General features: G+C 42.5%; 1 protein-coding gene across 2 annotated transcripts in view; it reads left to right on the plus strand.

Annotated features, from left to right (window-relative positions):
- Window positions 1–2,425: 2,425 nt before the first annotated feature.
- HECTD2 (HECT domain E3 ubiquitin protein ligase 2) overlaps window positions 2,426–14,168 on the plus strand; it is a gene marked incomplete at both ends in the record, with an annotated part of 78,962 nt that continues 67,219 nt past the window's right edge. For both annotated transcript variants that reach the window (XM_079715666.1, XM_079715667.1), the window contains one exon: window positions 2,426–2,563. In XM_079715666.1, coding sequence (XP_079571792.1) covers window positions 2,426–2,563 — 138 coding nt within the window. The remainder of the gene's footprint in view (window positions 2,564–14,168) is intronic.

The raw sequence follows: 14,168 nt of genomic DNA on the forward strand, positions 1-14,168 counted from the left end.
CAGGCTCTAGGCGCGTGGGCTTCAGTAGTTGTGGCACATGGGCTTCAGTAGTTTTGGCGCACAGTCTCAGTAGTTGTGGCTCGCAGGCTCTAGAACGCAGGCTCAGTAGTTGTGGTGCCCGGGGTTAGCTGCTCCGCGGCATGTGGGATCTTCCCGGACCAGGGCTCGAACCCGTGACCCCTGCATTGGCAGGCGGATTCTTAACCACTGTGCCACCAGGGAAGCCCCCCACATACTTTAAATCATCTCTAGATTACTTATAATTCCTAATACAATGTAAATGCTATACAAATAGTTGGTGGCAAATTCAAGTTTTGCTTTATGGAACTTCTGGAATTTTTTTTCTAATATTTTCGATCGGTGGAGGCAGAGCCTGTGGGTGTGGAGGGCTGATCGTGCTATTTTCCCTACTATTTGTTCTATTAACCTAGCTTCGCAGTATAGACTATCTTGAACTGTAAAGTCTTCCGTTTATAAAATAACATTTCAGTTGTTGTATCAAAAGATCTGCATACTGACCTGCTAAAAGTAGGAAATAACTGTACGTTCCTCCCTATAGAATGAGTATTTCAGAGGTCTAAAAAGGAAAGAAAATCCTGAAAAAGAATTCAAGAAAAATAGAAAGGAGAATGCTTCAAAGTAATGTGTCCACATCATTTCCCTCCAAGGCTAATTAGCAATGAAATACTTTTTGCCGACTATACGGCACTTCAAACCTTTTCCTAACTAATATTTAAATAGGTGATGACAGCAACTATAGTAAAACTAGAAAGCCTTTCTACAAATGAACGTCAGAATTTACAATTTAGAAGGTAATCTGGAATACTAATTATTATATTCATTACATGGTTTGCTTCAGATCTGCTTGTTACAAAGTCTGGGTTTGAAAAACATGGAACCTCATTTCACGATGCACTGTAACCAGTACTTAGTTATGCTAATAACTCTGAATTATGTAAAATAATAGATAACCCAAACATCGTCCCAAACATGTTTCAGAGATATTTTTGGTTATTTGGATCTCGGTATCATTGATCTGAAAATTCACTCAATCTCAAGTAAAATAACAAAGCCGCAACCGAAAAATCTGAAGATGTGAATGTCAAGAAATTCCCTATTTTTAATAGGCGATGCAGCGCATTCTTGCTCTCTCCCTTCCCTTAGATCAGCAGGTGTCTCCGCAGCTCCAGCAGACTGAAGAAAAGCAAAAGGAGGGGCGGAAAGGAAAGGAAATGTCTATGTGGCTTCATCGTGGGGGTGGGGATGGAGGCGGGGCTGGGGGTGGTTTAGTATCATGATTAAAAGCTTTCCTCCTCGGTTTTAAAGTTCGTTCCCATATTAATGATGACATTAAGGACTATGCGGCAGAGCTTGGGTCTGTCCATCTGTAACTTATAAAAGGAAGGGATCGGAGGCAGCAAAGGGATGCAGGGAGAGAGCGAGATGTAGGCGCGTGGGGACGGGAAGGGAGAGGCGGATTTGGCAGTCCAAGTGGGGACGAGAGGAACAGGAATGGAAAGTGTGGCCTGGCCGTCCTACCCAGCGGTGCGGAAGGTGGAGCCCACGACGTCTCATTTCCCTTCCCCCCACCCTAGGCTTTTCCTCTGTAGGTGGGGGATCTCTGGGCATCTAGAAAGGGTCGGTCGACTAAAAAAGGATGCGCAGGCTCGAGACCTCTCTCCTGGGGCAAGCGGGCGGGTGGGCGGGCAGGGGTGGCAGGGACAAGCAGCGGCCCCAAGGCGACGGCTTTGCGGGCGCTGGGGAGGAAAAGGCCACCAGCCTAGATCCCGCGGGTGTACGCGCCCCAAGTCAGGGCCGTCCGTGCAGAGGAGGCCCCGCCCCACAGGCGCCACTCAGGCACGCTCTATCCCTGCGCGACCCTTTGCAGGCCTCGCCTTGTCCCCCCCAGTCCCGAGCCTCTAGTCCGAAACCCCTCCTTGCCATCTCGGGCGACAGTCCGCAAACAACATGGCGACGCGGCGGCGGCGGCGCCTCCTCTCCTGGCCCCAGGGGTTAGCGAGGGCGGCCGCGGCCAGCGTCCCGGACGCGCGACCCGCGAGCCCAGTAGGGGGCGGGGCGGGGGCGATTGAGGAGAGCAGCAGGCGGGAGCGGCTGGCGGGTGGAGCGAGCGGGGGCGGGGGCGGGGCATCCGGGCGCGGGCGCGGGCGCGGGCGCGGGCGCGGGCGCGGGCGCGGGCGCGGGCGCGGGCGCGGGCGCGGGCGCGGGCGCGGGCGCGGGCGCGGGCGCGGGCGCGGGCGCGGGCGCGGGCGCGGGCGCGGGCGCGGGCGGGGCGGAGCGGCGGCTGAGGTTGGACGCGACGGCGCAGAGCCCTCTCGCGGCCGCGGCGCCAGCAGCGCCAGCCCCAGCAGTAGCCCGGCCGCCGCCGGTGCCGCCGCCGCCTAGCGCTCCCGCTGCTCAGCCTGACATGAGTGAGGTGGATCGGGTGCCCTCGCCCGCCGCGCCGCCGGCGGTGGCGGCGACTGCGCCCGAGGAGAAGAAAGGGAAGGAACCGGAGCGCGAGAAGCTGCCGCCCATCGTGTCGGCTGGCGCCTGTGCGACTGCGGTAGGTGCCGGGCGGGGGCCGCGGGGCGCCCCGACGGTAGGTCGGGACGGGGGGAGAGGGGCGCCCGGGGACCCGCGTATCCTCCGGGGAGCCCCGGACCCGCCCGGGGAGAAGCGCTCAGGCTCCCCTTTCTCGGGCCGAAATCAAAGAGTTGTGCCTCGTGGGCAGCCGTGATCACTTCGCGATCTGCACCTTCCACCCTCGGGAAATGTCGGGGTGGCCGGATACGCTGGCTGTTTTCGGTTATTTTCTGGCTTGGGGGGTTCCCACTTTCTCTAAGGAAATGACCAGCATCTTGGAGTCGGCATCATCTGTTGGATAAGGATAAGGTGTCAGGCAGGCGGGAGTGGGTTTTCCGCTGAGCTATCTGCCTGTCTTGGGAGAGCGAATATTTCCCCCTTTTCCTCGCTTTTCTTTCCGTTCCCCCATCAGATTGAACAGGCTCTGCGGCGAGTTTCCACCTAATTGTGACCTTTCCGTTGCTGTCAGCCTCGATGGTGGTTTTATTTTTCATATGATACAGGCGTGTGACGTAAGGTGGGGAAGCTTTTTTAACCTTTTATTTAAACTCAAGTGATCTAAGCTTCACGGGGATGATTTCCCAGATGGATTTTTTTAAGGATTATTTGGAGAGCGCTCTCAGGCTTCAAACTACATATTGCCAGATGATGTAATGGGACAGCCCCCCTTCCCCGTTTCTACTGGTGGTTTTGACTGTTTACTTTGGAGCAGACACACAAAATTAACCTCTGATTTTTGAGATTTTTATTTGACATCATATTTAAATACTTCTTGAAACTTTAGTACATTTAAAGCGCATGACTTGTCATGCAGCCGTGCGTGACAAAATAGTAAAAGTTTAGAGACCATGGTACATTTTGCTTATTCCTGCTTGCAATTCATTTCTTAAAACCTCCCTCTTAAATGACTAAGAACTTACTAAAATAGCTCACTCTAAAGTATTATAGGAATAATGTTTTGATTTGGTAGGTTTTTCGAAAATGTGTAAGGACTGTGAACTGGAAATTGTTAGAACAAGCTCTTTACGTTAAATGAGCACAGCAGAGTGTAGACACTTTAAAATAAATGATAAATGATAAAATGACACTTTAAAAAATTAGTACAGTTGATTGATAAGTTGGAGTTGTGGGTAGAAATTGCCTTGGGAAATACTTTGAAGGAATTTGTCACCCAACTGCTTGTAGACCCAATTCTTGCTGTTGGTTTCCTGGGCTTTCAGAGCTTACCTGGGAAGTTCTTAACTGGCAAATAGGCAGTGTTTCAACAGTTCATTTCTAAGTTAGTTTAAAACAGTGAATGCATACATGCTTATAGGAACAGTTATGTGAATGGGTTTAGGTCCTCAAGTAAGCACGCTCCCCCAAACTTATTTATTTCTGTGTAATTGAAAAACTGAAGGCTTGAAATAAAAACTTGGAGAAATTGATACAGTGTGGATACAGGTCTACAGACTGTTATCTGAAACCTTGGGGCTTTGAAATTGAGTTCTTCTGATTTTAGAAAGGTAATTCAGTACATATATCATGTATAATATCCACAGTGGGGTCCTGGCCAGTTCCCCATAATCAAGCATATGAACAGCTCTGCCGTGAAATGTATGTGTTGTTCACACCAAATGAGGTAAGGTCTATCAGTAGCTTCCTGTCAGTTCAGCTCAGCTTGGACTGTCAGAGAGTTCAGATCAGGTACATGTTTTATCACCAAATAAGCTCTTTCAGTTTTAAGAGCTTAGAGGATTTTGGAAGTGTAATAAAGGAATATGGACTTGTACTACTAGACAAACAGAAGAATAGAATTCAAGAAGTTTTTTAAGATCTTGAATAAAACCTTGAGAAGACATAGGTTAAATCAGAAGAGGATACGAATGAATAGAAACACTTGAGATTTCTGAAGGCAGTTTCTGGTGCCTTACAAGCAGGGTTGGTAGCATTGTTTTTTGTTTTTTGTTTTTTTTTAAGTGGCATTCAGAATTTAAGCCTCTTAGAAATGACAGAGGTTTATCATTAGCACTGATGTTCTGAGTCACATCAGGAGAGAAAAGGACTTAGGTTTTGCAATAAGAGTTAGGAGAGCAAGGGAGAGATGAGCAACTTATCGATGATGATATGTGGTGTGTATTTGTCAAAGAGCTTTCTAGAGCTGGAATTCTGAGCTATAGCAATGTAAAGCCTTAGTCAAGAAAATCTGTGCTTGGTCCTCCAGAGGGCGAGAAAACCAGGGAGCTGGCACAATGTCCGAATCCATCTGTAGGTGGGGAATGCCTTGGTGTGGGGGGCAGGGAAAAACAGCTTGTGGCCTGCTTAGTTGTTTTCCAGCCTCCATGTGGATCAAATAGAGCTTCTGGAGGTTTGCTTAGGAACCTGATTGCCATCAATAACTTATCTCTTTGAACCATTTTAGTGATTCTTCCTTTTTGCCCCAGGTTAACAGCTCTGTCTATGTAGATTGAGTTTATTACTCAATTACTGTAGCCCTACAGTAATAGCTTTTTCCAAAAATCATTGTATCACATTTCTGTGAGAGTTTGGAAATAGTTTAGAGTGATGGTTCCCTGAAATAAGTAGAAGGTCAGGTTATGATGACCCTAATTAAGCTTAAAGAGTTGGGATTGTATCCCAAAAATTCTTTTAAAGGTGCAGGGCTGGGATTGAGGGTGCAGGAAAGGACAGGCTGAACATGATTGATCCTAAGACTGCCTAAGTGTGCAGGAAGTCCATTCTAGCCAGTAAGTGCCTAACATGGTGGTCTCAAACCTGGCCATCATTGCCCAGGCCCAAATGCAGGCCAGTTAAATCAATTTCTGGGAGTGGGGCTCAGGCATCTTTTTTTTTTTTTTAAATCCTCAGATGTAGCTAAGATTGAAAATTGATGCTCTGTGTAGTGAATTAAAAGCTCCTTGGAGTCTGTATTTTAAGTACACTGCCCCGAGTCTGCTTAGTTAATGGAGCAGCATTTGAAATGGAGTAGTGAAAGGTATGGATTAAGTGAATGAGGCACAGCAGAAATCAGATGTAGTGGGAATTGAGAGAAATGGCAGTAAAGGTGGTTCTAGTTAGAGATGCTCACAGGTCCAAGATAGAGCCCTCAGAGGGCTGTCAGTGTTCGGGGTTTGGCCTTGCTGCTGTGGAGAGGTGATACAGACCTACAGAGCTAAGGGCAACAAGGAATATGAAGGGCTAACGACGTGAATATTTACTGAAGTTGACAGATTAGAGTGGAGAAGAATATTATAAATTAGTTGCTGCTGTAATACAGAAGTTAGAAAAAATTGGTGAATGGGGAAGAAGAAAAGGGTCAAAGGAGGAGCAGATAATAGTGATAAGTGAGGATGAGTTTTTCTACTTCATCATTTAAATCAGGTGAGAAGAGAAAGGGAGATTCTCCATGGCATAGGGTTCAAGAAAGAGCTAGACTTTACTTAGGTCAGAGAGGTGAAAGGAAATGGAGGAAATCATTTTAGGATGGTAAAGGGAAGTTTGCCCACAATGAAGGGCAGGAGACTTGTCAAGCAGGGGGAAGGTGAGAGCAAAGCTTAAGGTATGTGGAGAGGATTTGGTAGGAAGTCGGTAACAAGAGTGAGAAGTTTGTACATGTTGTGTCAGGAGTGTGTAAATGGGCTTGATGGAACCTCTGGGCCAAAATGTAACTACCAATTATTGAACATCTATTATGTTGAGCTTTGGGTTAGATGCTACAGAAAACACAAAGTTTTTTAAAAAAAAAAAAGATTCCTGCCTCAGGGTAGGCAGGGCTGACATATGAAAACACAGCATAGCAAAGCAATGTGTAAAAGCCACCACGTGCCATAGAAACAATTTGCTCTATAGGAGATCAGAGAAAGGAAATCAGTGTGTACAGAACTGCAAAGAAAGGGCTTAAAGTAAAGGTAATTATTTAGGCTGGCTGGCCATTGAAGGATGATAGGATTTGGATGGGCAAAAGCAAGTGGGAAAAGTAATCCAGTGGGGAAAACAATGTGAATGAGGCTTAAAGGGAAGAATTAGGGAGTAATAAAGTAAGCCCAATGGAAGCATGCTGGCAACTTGTGGGAGGTAAGTGAGATTGCATGGGGGCTGGACCAAATCAGCAGGTGGGGAAGTTGGGACTTTTTTTTTCCTGTTCTTAGCAGGAAACCATTGGAGTTTCTTAAATAGAGGAACAACATAATGAAATTAGTGGTAGTAATTAGAGGTAGTTAGACTGGAGGAGGAAGGAGAAAGAGGACAAGGAAGGAGCTCTGCAGTTCATACTGGAGATGATGGGGCATCTGCTAGAGTTGTGGCCATGTGATAAGGTATAAGGGATGGAAGAATCCACATGAAGTGGAATCTAGTGGAACCTAGATAACAGGGATGAAAGAGAAGGAAGATTAATAAAGAAAAAGGATTCTAAAGTTTGCAGATGAGTTCTCTCAGAGAAAAACATTTACGTAAAAAGGCAATCCAGCCAACAGCATTCCAAATAAACGTGTATGTTTGAACTTCGATAAAACTTGCCCATCTAGGTGTTTGGAACAAACTTATTTTTGGAAAATTTTGTACCCTTTTTAAACGAGATGAGATGGGAGAGAATGAAGGCTATGGTGGTAAAAGTGTCTTAAGCAATTTAATAAACCACAGATATTATAAAAGTGCATCATTTATGCATATGTGTAATACATGTAAATAATACAAGTAATTGCCACTATTTACTTCAGTACCTACTCAGGCATTTTCCATGTATCTTTCATCTAGTCAGTTAGTGCAACCAAAGCCAATCACCTAACTGCTGTGACCATGAGGAAGATACTGTTCCCACTTAACAGACAGGGATCTGAGAGTCAGGTTATGTGTAGTATACCTTGCCAGAGGGTAAAATGGCTAGTGAGGGGCAGAGCTCGGTTTCAGTTGAGACTTTTCTGACTCAAAAAAATGCCATGCTCTTTGCCTTATTCCATGTACTCTGTATCTGTGGTCAGGGACCATGGGGTTCAAAGAACCTGTACCTATAGCAGTATTTCCTAGTTTAGAAAAAAGGATGTGGTCCAGTGACAAATTTGTTCAAAACTTTGGTACTAGAGATAGAACTGTTACGGGAGAGAAATATGTATTCTAGAATATCTGATAATATCAGTTTTAATTATGGTATGAACGTATCATTAAATTCTATGTAAAATAAAGCAATCTCATTAAAGAAGAGTGATCAGAGAGTCATAAGACACAAAAAGGGAAGGCTGTCGCTACATAAATACATAACCAAGGTGTGTCTAATTTTGAGTGGGTTGTAAAGTCGTCTGCCAACTTATTTTTAATTGCAAAGCCATATTGTAGTTGCCTACTTATCCTCCCATTCAAAATTAACTCAGGATGTTAGGACATGCATAATTTGACTATATTTACAGTTGAAGAAAAATGGTCATATAAGTTACAAATCAGGGGCTTCCCTGGTGGCGCAGTGGTTGAGAATATGCCTGCCAATGCAGGAGGCACAGGTTCGAGCCCTGGTCTGGGAAGATCCCACATGCCGCGAAGCCACTAAGCCCGTGCACCACAACTACTGAGCCTGTGCTCTAGAGCCCGCGAGCCACAACTACTGAGCCCGCGAGCCACAACTACTGAAGCCTGCGCGCCTAGAGCCCGTGCTCCTCAACAAGAGAAGCCACCGCAATGAGAAGCCCGTGCACAGCAATGAAGACCCAACGCAGCCAAAAATAAATAAATTTATTTATTTATTTATTTTTTAAAAACCCATAAGTTATGAACCAGAAAACCTCTAGAAGTGTCCAGTATGATACTGCCTTGCTATTTGTAGCTCCCTTTCTATAAAATGGGGAAAATAGTAATAGAACTTACCTCACAGGGTAGATAAGAAGACTACATTAGTTCATACACATAAAGTATTTAAGAAAGAGCCTTGACAAAGTAAGCATTCACGTAAGCCAGCCAGCCCTTTCCCATCCTGTCCTGTGGCTTCAGTACTTTCCTTTACAAGCTTTCTTTTTTTTTTTTTTTTGGCTGCGACTTGCACGCATCTTGCGGGATCTTGGTTCCCTGACTAGGGGTCGGACCCGGGCCACAGCAGTGAAAGCCCCGAATCCTAACCACTAGGCCACTAGGGAACTGCTTTACAACCTTCTATATCAAGCCTCAAGCTCTACAGATACTACCTTTATCAACCTACCTGACTCCCTCCTCTTCCTGCACCACCCCCCTCCACACAAACACACACACACACACACACACACATGAGCACTCTCTGAATTAAGGGATGTCATGTGCTCTCTGAACTCTTCAGGGCTGGGGTATGGTACATATGAATTTTTCTGAAAGGGAAAAGTAATGGCTTCAGAAAGGGGTACTGCTCACTGTTCCAGTGTAGCAGCTTAGTTTGGCATAGTGTTTGGAAATTAACTTGCTTATATTTACTTGAATTGAGGAAGAGAGAGTAGCGAAAGATCAACAGAAGATGAATGAAGAAGTAGGTGGAGCTGAGAAAGCTCTGGAAAGTTTGGATTTTTCTACTTTTTCTCCTGTGACAAGGATCCCTTCTTGCACTATAAAAATGTTAGACTGCTAAGCCTTATATGAATAACTAGTTGTTCTTAAGTTGATATTTATAACTTGGTGGCAGTTTAGTAAGCAGTCAAAAAACATTTTACAGGGAATAATTATAATAAATGTCTGTGCCTTTTAAAAATAGAAATTATTAAAATTTTACTAATTCAGCTTAATTGAAAAGTCATTGTGAAGTTTGAACCTAGTCATTAAAGAAAGCTATGTTTCAAATTAACTTGGTTTTGATCCAGACGTTTTTATTAAGGAACAGTAAATTGGTTGAGAATTGTGACTACCTCAAATCACACATTTTAAAAGTAGTATTTTATCCTATAAGGGTAATCTGTTGATGCAATTTCTTTTTTTCCCATCTTGTCAAATAAGTGAATAAAATCACCCAAGCTACTTTACCTTTCTGATAAGCAAACACTGAAATTTCTGAGCATCAGGACTAACATTTCCTCTGTATTAAGTAGAGTTAGTTTTCAGTTATCTATAAGGTCAATCGCATTGTGATTTTTTTTTTGAGTGTTAAAATTTTGTTTCAGAATCCACATCCTTCCTAGTCTCCTTTGAAAGATGTGGTTTATATCACTTAAAGAAAGTAATTTCACTTGGGCCGGTGCTGTTTAGTTGGGGAGGGAGATTCTTCACACCTTGAAAGTAGCCAACTTTTCACATCTTAGTAGAAGGATATAGAGCACTGATTTTATAACCTAGTATCCTAATAAGGAACTGTGAAGAAACATACAAAAAAGAAGAACAGGGCTTCCCTGGTGGCGCAGTGGTTGAGAGTCCACCTGCCAATGCAGGGGACACGGGTTCGTGCCCCAGTCCGGGAAGATCCCACATGCCGCGGAGTGGCTGGGCCCGTGAGCCATGGCCGCTGAGCCTGCATGTCCGGAGCCTGTGCTCCGCAACGGGAGAGGCCACAGCAGTGAGAGGCCTGTGTACCGCAATAAAATAAATAAATTAATTAATTAATTAATTTAAAAAAAAGAAAAACAAAATATCTTTACCCAGGAACAGGGCCTCAAATAGTCTCCTTTGTAGACTCTAAATACAGTTAAGGCCTCTCATCTGGTGTGGCCCTAACTGGTAGTTTAGGTCAGTTTATTTTAAAAGTTGGTAAAGCAAAGTATATTCAGTGCTTTTTATTTTAACTTAAAACATATAAATGTACATTTGTTCACCAATCTTTTGACATAGTAACATTTGTTCAGTATCTCAGGAAGCCACTCAAGTCTTTTGTAAAGTAGTTTTTCTATGCATCATAGGTATTCCCTGGACTCATTGAGACTGAAGGATCCCTGCTTTATATTAAGAGCACTTAATGTATTGCCGAACTATTCATCTTTCGGTTTGAAAAATAAATTTCATTGAGGTGTGACCGAAGTGTACAGATCGCCATTGTCCCTATATACATACCTGAAATGACCAAAGCAAGAAACTCAGTTTTTATTACTTCAGATATCTTTGATTCTTTGTCTATCTTTTATACCGTATTTAAATTTGCTACCTGTCCAGCAAATCTTTTCTTCCAGAATGATGCAGGGAAATGATGAATCAGAATAATAATTCTGTCCTAATTCCTAAGATTGTATGTTGGATTGGATCTAGTTTAGGAAAGTATGCTTTCATCTATATCAGCTCTGTCCAATAGAAATAGAATGTGAACCACATACGTAATTTCAAGTTTTCTAATAGCCACATTAAAAAGAATAAAAATAAAGACGTAAAATAAATTTTAATAATGTATTTTATTTAATACAGTATATCAAGAAATTTACCATTTCAACATTTAATCAATATAGACGCTTAATGAGATATTTTAGCTCTTCTTCATACTAAGCCTTTGAACACTGTGTATTTTACACTTACTAGCACATTTTAAGTGCTCAGTAGCAAATGGTTGTATTAGTGCAGATTTAAATGTTGTCTTCTTGTTCTCCCAAGATTTCTTAGATTCATTCTTTGTTCTAATTACTGTTTATTCCTACTGCAGCAGTCCTCAACATGTGGTCCTCAACATCCTTTTAGATGTCCATGAGGTCAAAACTACCTTTGTAACGATACTGGGATGTTATTTGTGTTGTCTTGTTCTCTCTCGTTCTCTCGAGTGTACGGTGTAGTTTTCTGTGTGACGCATGATATTGCAACAAATTGAATGCAGAAACAGATATAAAAATAGATTTGTGGGCTTCCCTGGTGGCGCAGTGGTTGAGAGTCTGCCTGCCGATGCAGGGGACACAGGTTCGTGCCCTGGTCTGGGAAGATCCCACATGCCACGGAGCGGCTGGGCCCATGAGCCATGGCCGCTGTGCCTGCGCGTCCGGAGCCTGTGCTCCGCAACGGGAGAGGCCACAACAGTGAGAGGCCCACGTACCCCCCCAAAACAAACAAACAAACAAACAAACAAAAAATAGATTTGCAAAATGTAAACCATGCCACTCTTCTCACTGATTTTTGTTTGGGAAAACATTTAATTGTCCATAAATGGGTTTATTCTATTTTAAAAGGAATTGTACGTACATACAATAATTTTTAAGAATGCAGAGAGGTCCTGAAACTAGAAAGTTTGAGAACTACTATGCTAGTGTATGTAGAATTTCCTTTGTATTATTACCATTAATGCTTTTTATTTGGTATTACTGATGACAGATATTCTACATTCACTTATTCTACATAAGTGAATTTTCCAACTAGCCAAGTGTTGTTGGACATTTTAGAATACCCAATCATTTATTGTATGGAACATTTTCTGAAATAACATTATGTACATCTCTTCTCAAATAGAAGATACTGAACATAATTTAACATATCCTGGTGACTGGATCCCCTATGACAACTTTGCACAGCCAACTAAACCAAAGAGCTCTATGTAGAATCCATCTACCTATGCGTTTGTGTGTGTTGTCTCTATAATAAATAAAACTTCTGCCAGTCTCACTTATCTAATAGCTAGAATGCAACATTAATTTTTACTTGACATGATTTAAAATGCTAGCATTTCCAGCTGGTTGCAAAGCTAGTAGTTTAAAATATGTTGTGAATGAATTTTGTAAACATTACAAAATAATGAATTTTGTAAACAGTTAAAAAAATTTTACTTCAGAGACTCTAATATAGTGAGATATTATGACTTTAAAAAGTGTTTCATGATGGAACAGAGCCAGCAATTATTCTTCTATCAAAGATTGGTTTAGGGACTTCCCTGGCGTGCATTGGTTAGGACTCCACGGCTTCCACTGCAGGGAGCAGTTATAACAAGGAATGATATACTTTTTCAAATGTATAGGTTATTTTAATTTTATTTTTCTAATTAGCTAGGTCTGTGAACTTGAGCATATTGTTTTAATTTACCAAGATTATGCAAATTATGTAATTTACAAAGACTTTTATAGAAAAGTACTGCATATCGCTATTTTATTAATCTCTTTCTCCAATTTTCTCTGTCCTCTTTGGGAATCTACATTATAAATCTGTTAAGGATTAGAACTGATAGTTGTTAAATGGCTTTATTGATTGAATCAATTACTTGTGGGTTTTTTTTTTAATTATTTGAAGATTCCACAAGTGAACCAAGCAATGTTCTTTGGGATCTCCTTTTATTAAGAAGGGGTAGGGGAGGGCTTCCCTGGTGGCGCAGTGGTTGAGAGTCCGCCTGTCGATGCAGGGGATGCGGGTTCGTGCCCCGGTCCGGGAGGATCCCACATGCCGCGGAGCAGCTGGGCCCGTGAGCCATGGCCGCTGAGCCTGCACGTCCGGAGCCTGTGGTCCGTAATGGAAGAGGCCACAACAGTGAGAGGCCCGCGTATGGGAAAAAAAACAAAACAAAAAGAAGGGGTAGAGGAAGGGGGAGAAAAATAAAATATTGAGTCTTTCCCAGAGTGCTAGAATATCACAGATTTTCCTAAAGTACAGTTAGTTTTTATGCTTATGTTAATTTCCTCTGGTTAGGTGAGTTGCTCCTAAAGCTATTATATTTCATTCAGCATATATCTATAAAAGTAGAGAAGATAACATCCACCACAAGAGTTGTGAAAACAGGCTGATATGTGTAACATACTTCCTACCGCATGATAAATCCTTAATAAGTGATAGCTACTGTAGTGAGAAACTCTGAGCTATAGTGGTTTAAGAATACAGACATTAAGGTTATTCAGACTAGAGTTTGAATTCCCACTTCCCAGCTCTGTGAACTTCGGCATGGTACTTCAGTTTCCTCATTTGTAAAATGAAGTGTGAATATGCAACTCATAGGAATGTTGTATTAAAGCACCTAATATAATAGTAGGCATATACCTAGTACTCAATACATGACTTGTTTTATTGTGTTATTATCATAGGAGTAACCATTTGTGGAACACTCAGCGTGTCATATGTTCTGTACAAGACGCTAGATGACGTTGTCTGTGATTCTGAAACTTCAGATTCATATCCTACATCTGTTAGAAGATGATTTTATTTCAGTTGGGCAGTATGTTTAACTTTTTTTAGGCTGGATCATGTAGCCTAATCCTAACACAGAAATATTGATTCAGACTTCACTGAGCCTAAATCTAGCCAAAAAGCAAGCAAAAACAAATAAAGCAAACAAACAAACAAACAAACCCAAATTCTTTGAGCAGCCAAAGATGTCACACACACAAAATCGCATATGTACTTTCCTTATGGAAGCATTCCTCAAGTTCTCATTTAGTGCCCCTCACATCTCTGTGGCTTTGTTAGTTGAATGACTTTAGGTGAGTCTCAATTCCATTTTCCTCATCTATGAAATAAAGGAGTTAAATAACTAATTTCTAGAAATCTCAAGTCCAGAAACTTTTAAATTCTATGTGTATAGTATCTGAATTTTTTTTCTGGGTTATTTTTCTATACTAATCTCTTAAAAAGAAAAACAATAAATTTACTCTGAAGTGTAGGATCTATGCACAGGATTCCCTGGACGTCGAGCTCTGTGATGAATAAGGAATTTCTAGTCCAGCATGAAGGACCAGTATGAGACCAATTATAATTTCAGTGGAATAATTTAAGTAAATCACAAGTAT

Source organism: Hyperoodon ampullatus (assembly GCF_949752795.1).
Source record: "Hyperoodon ampullatus genome assembly, chromosome: 1".
In the NCBI taxonomy this organism is placed as follows: domain Eukaryota; kingdom Metazoa; phylum Chordata; class Mammalia; order Artiodactyla; family Ziphiidae; genus Hyperoodon; species Hyperoodon ampullatus.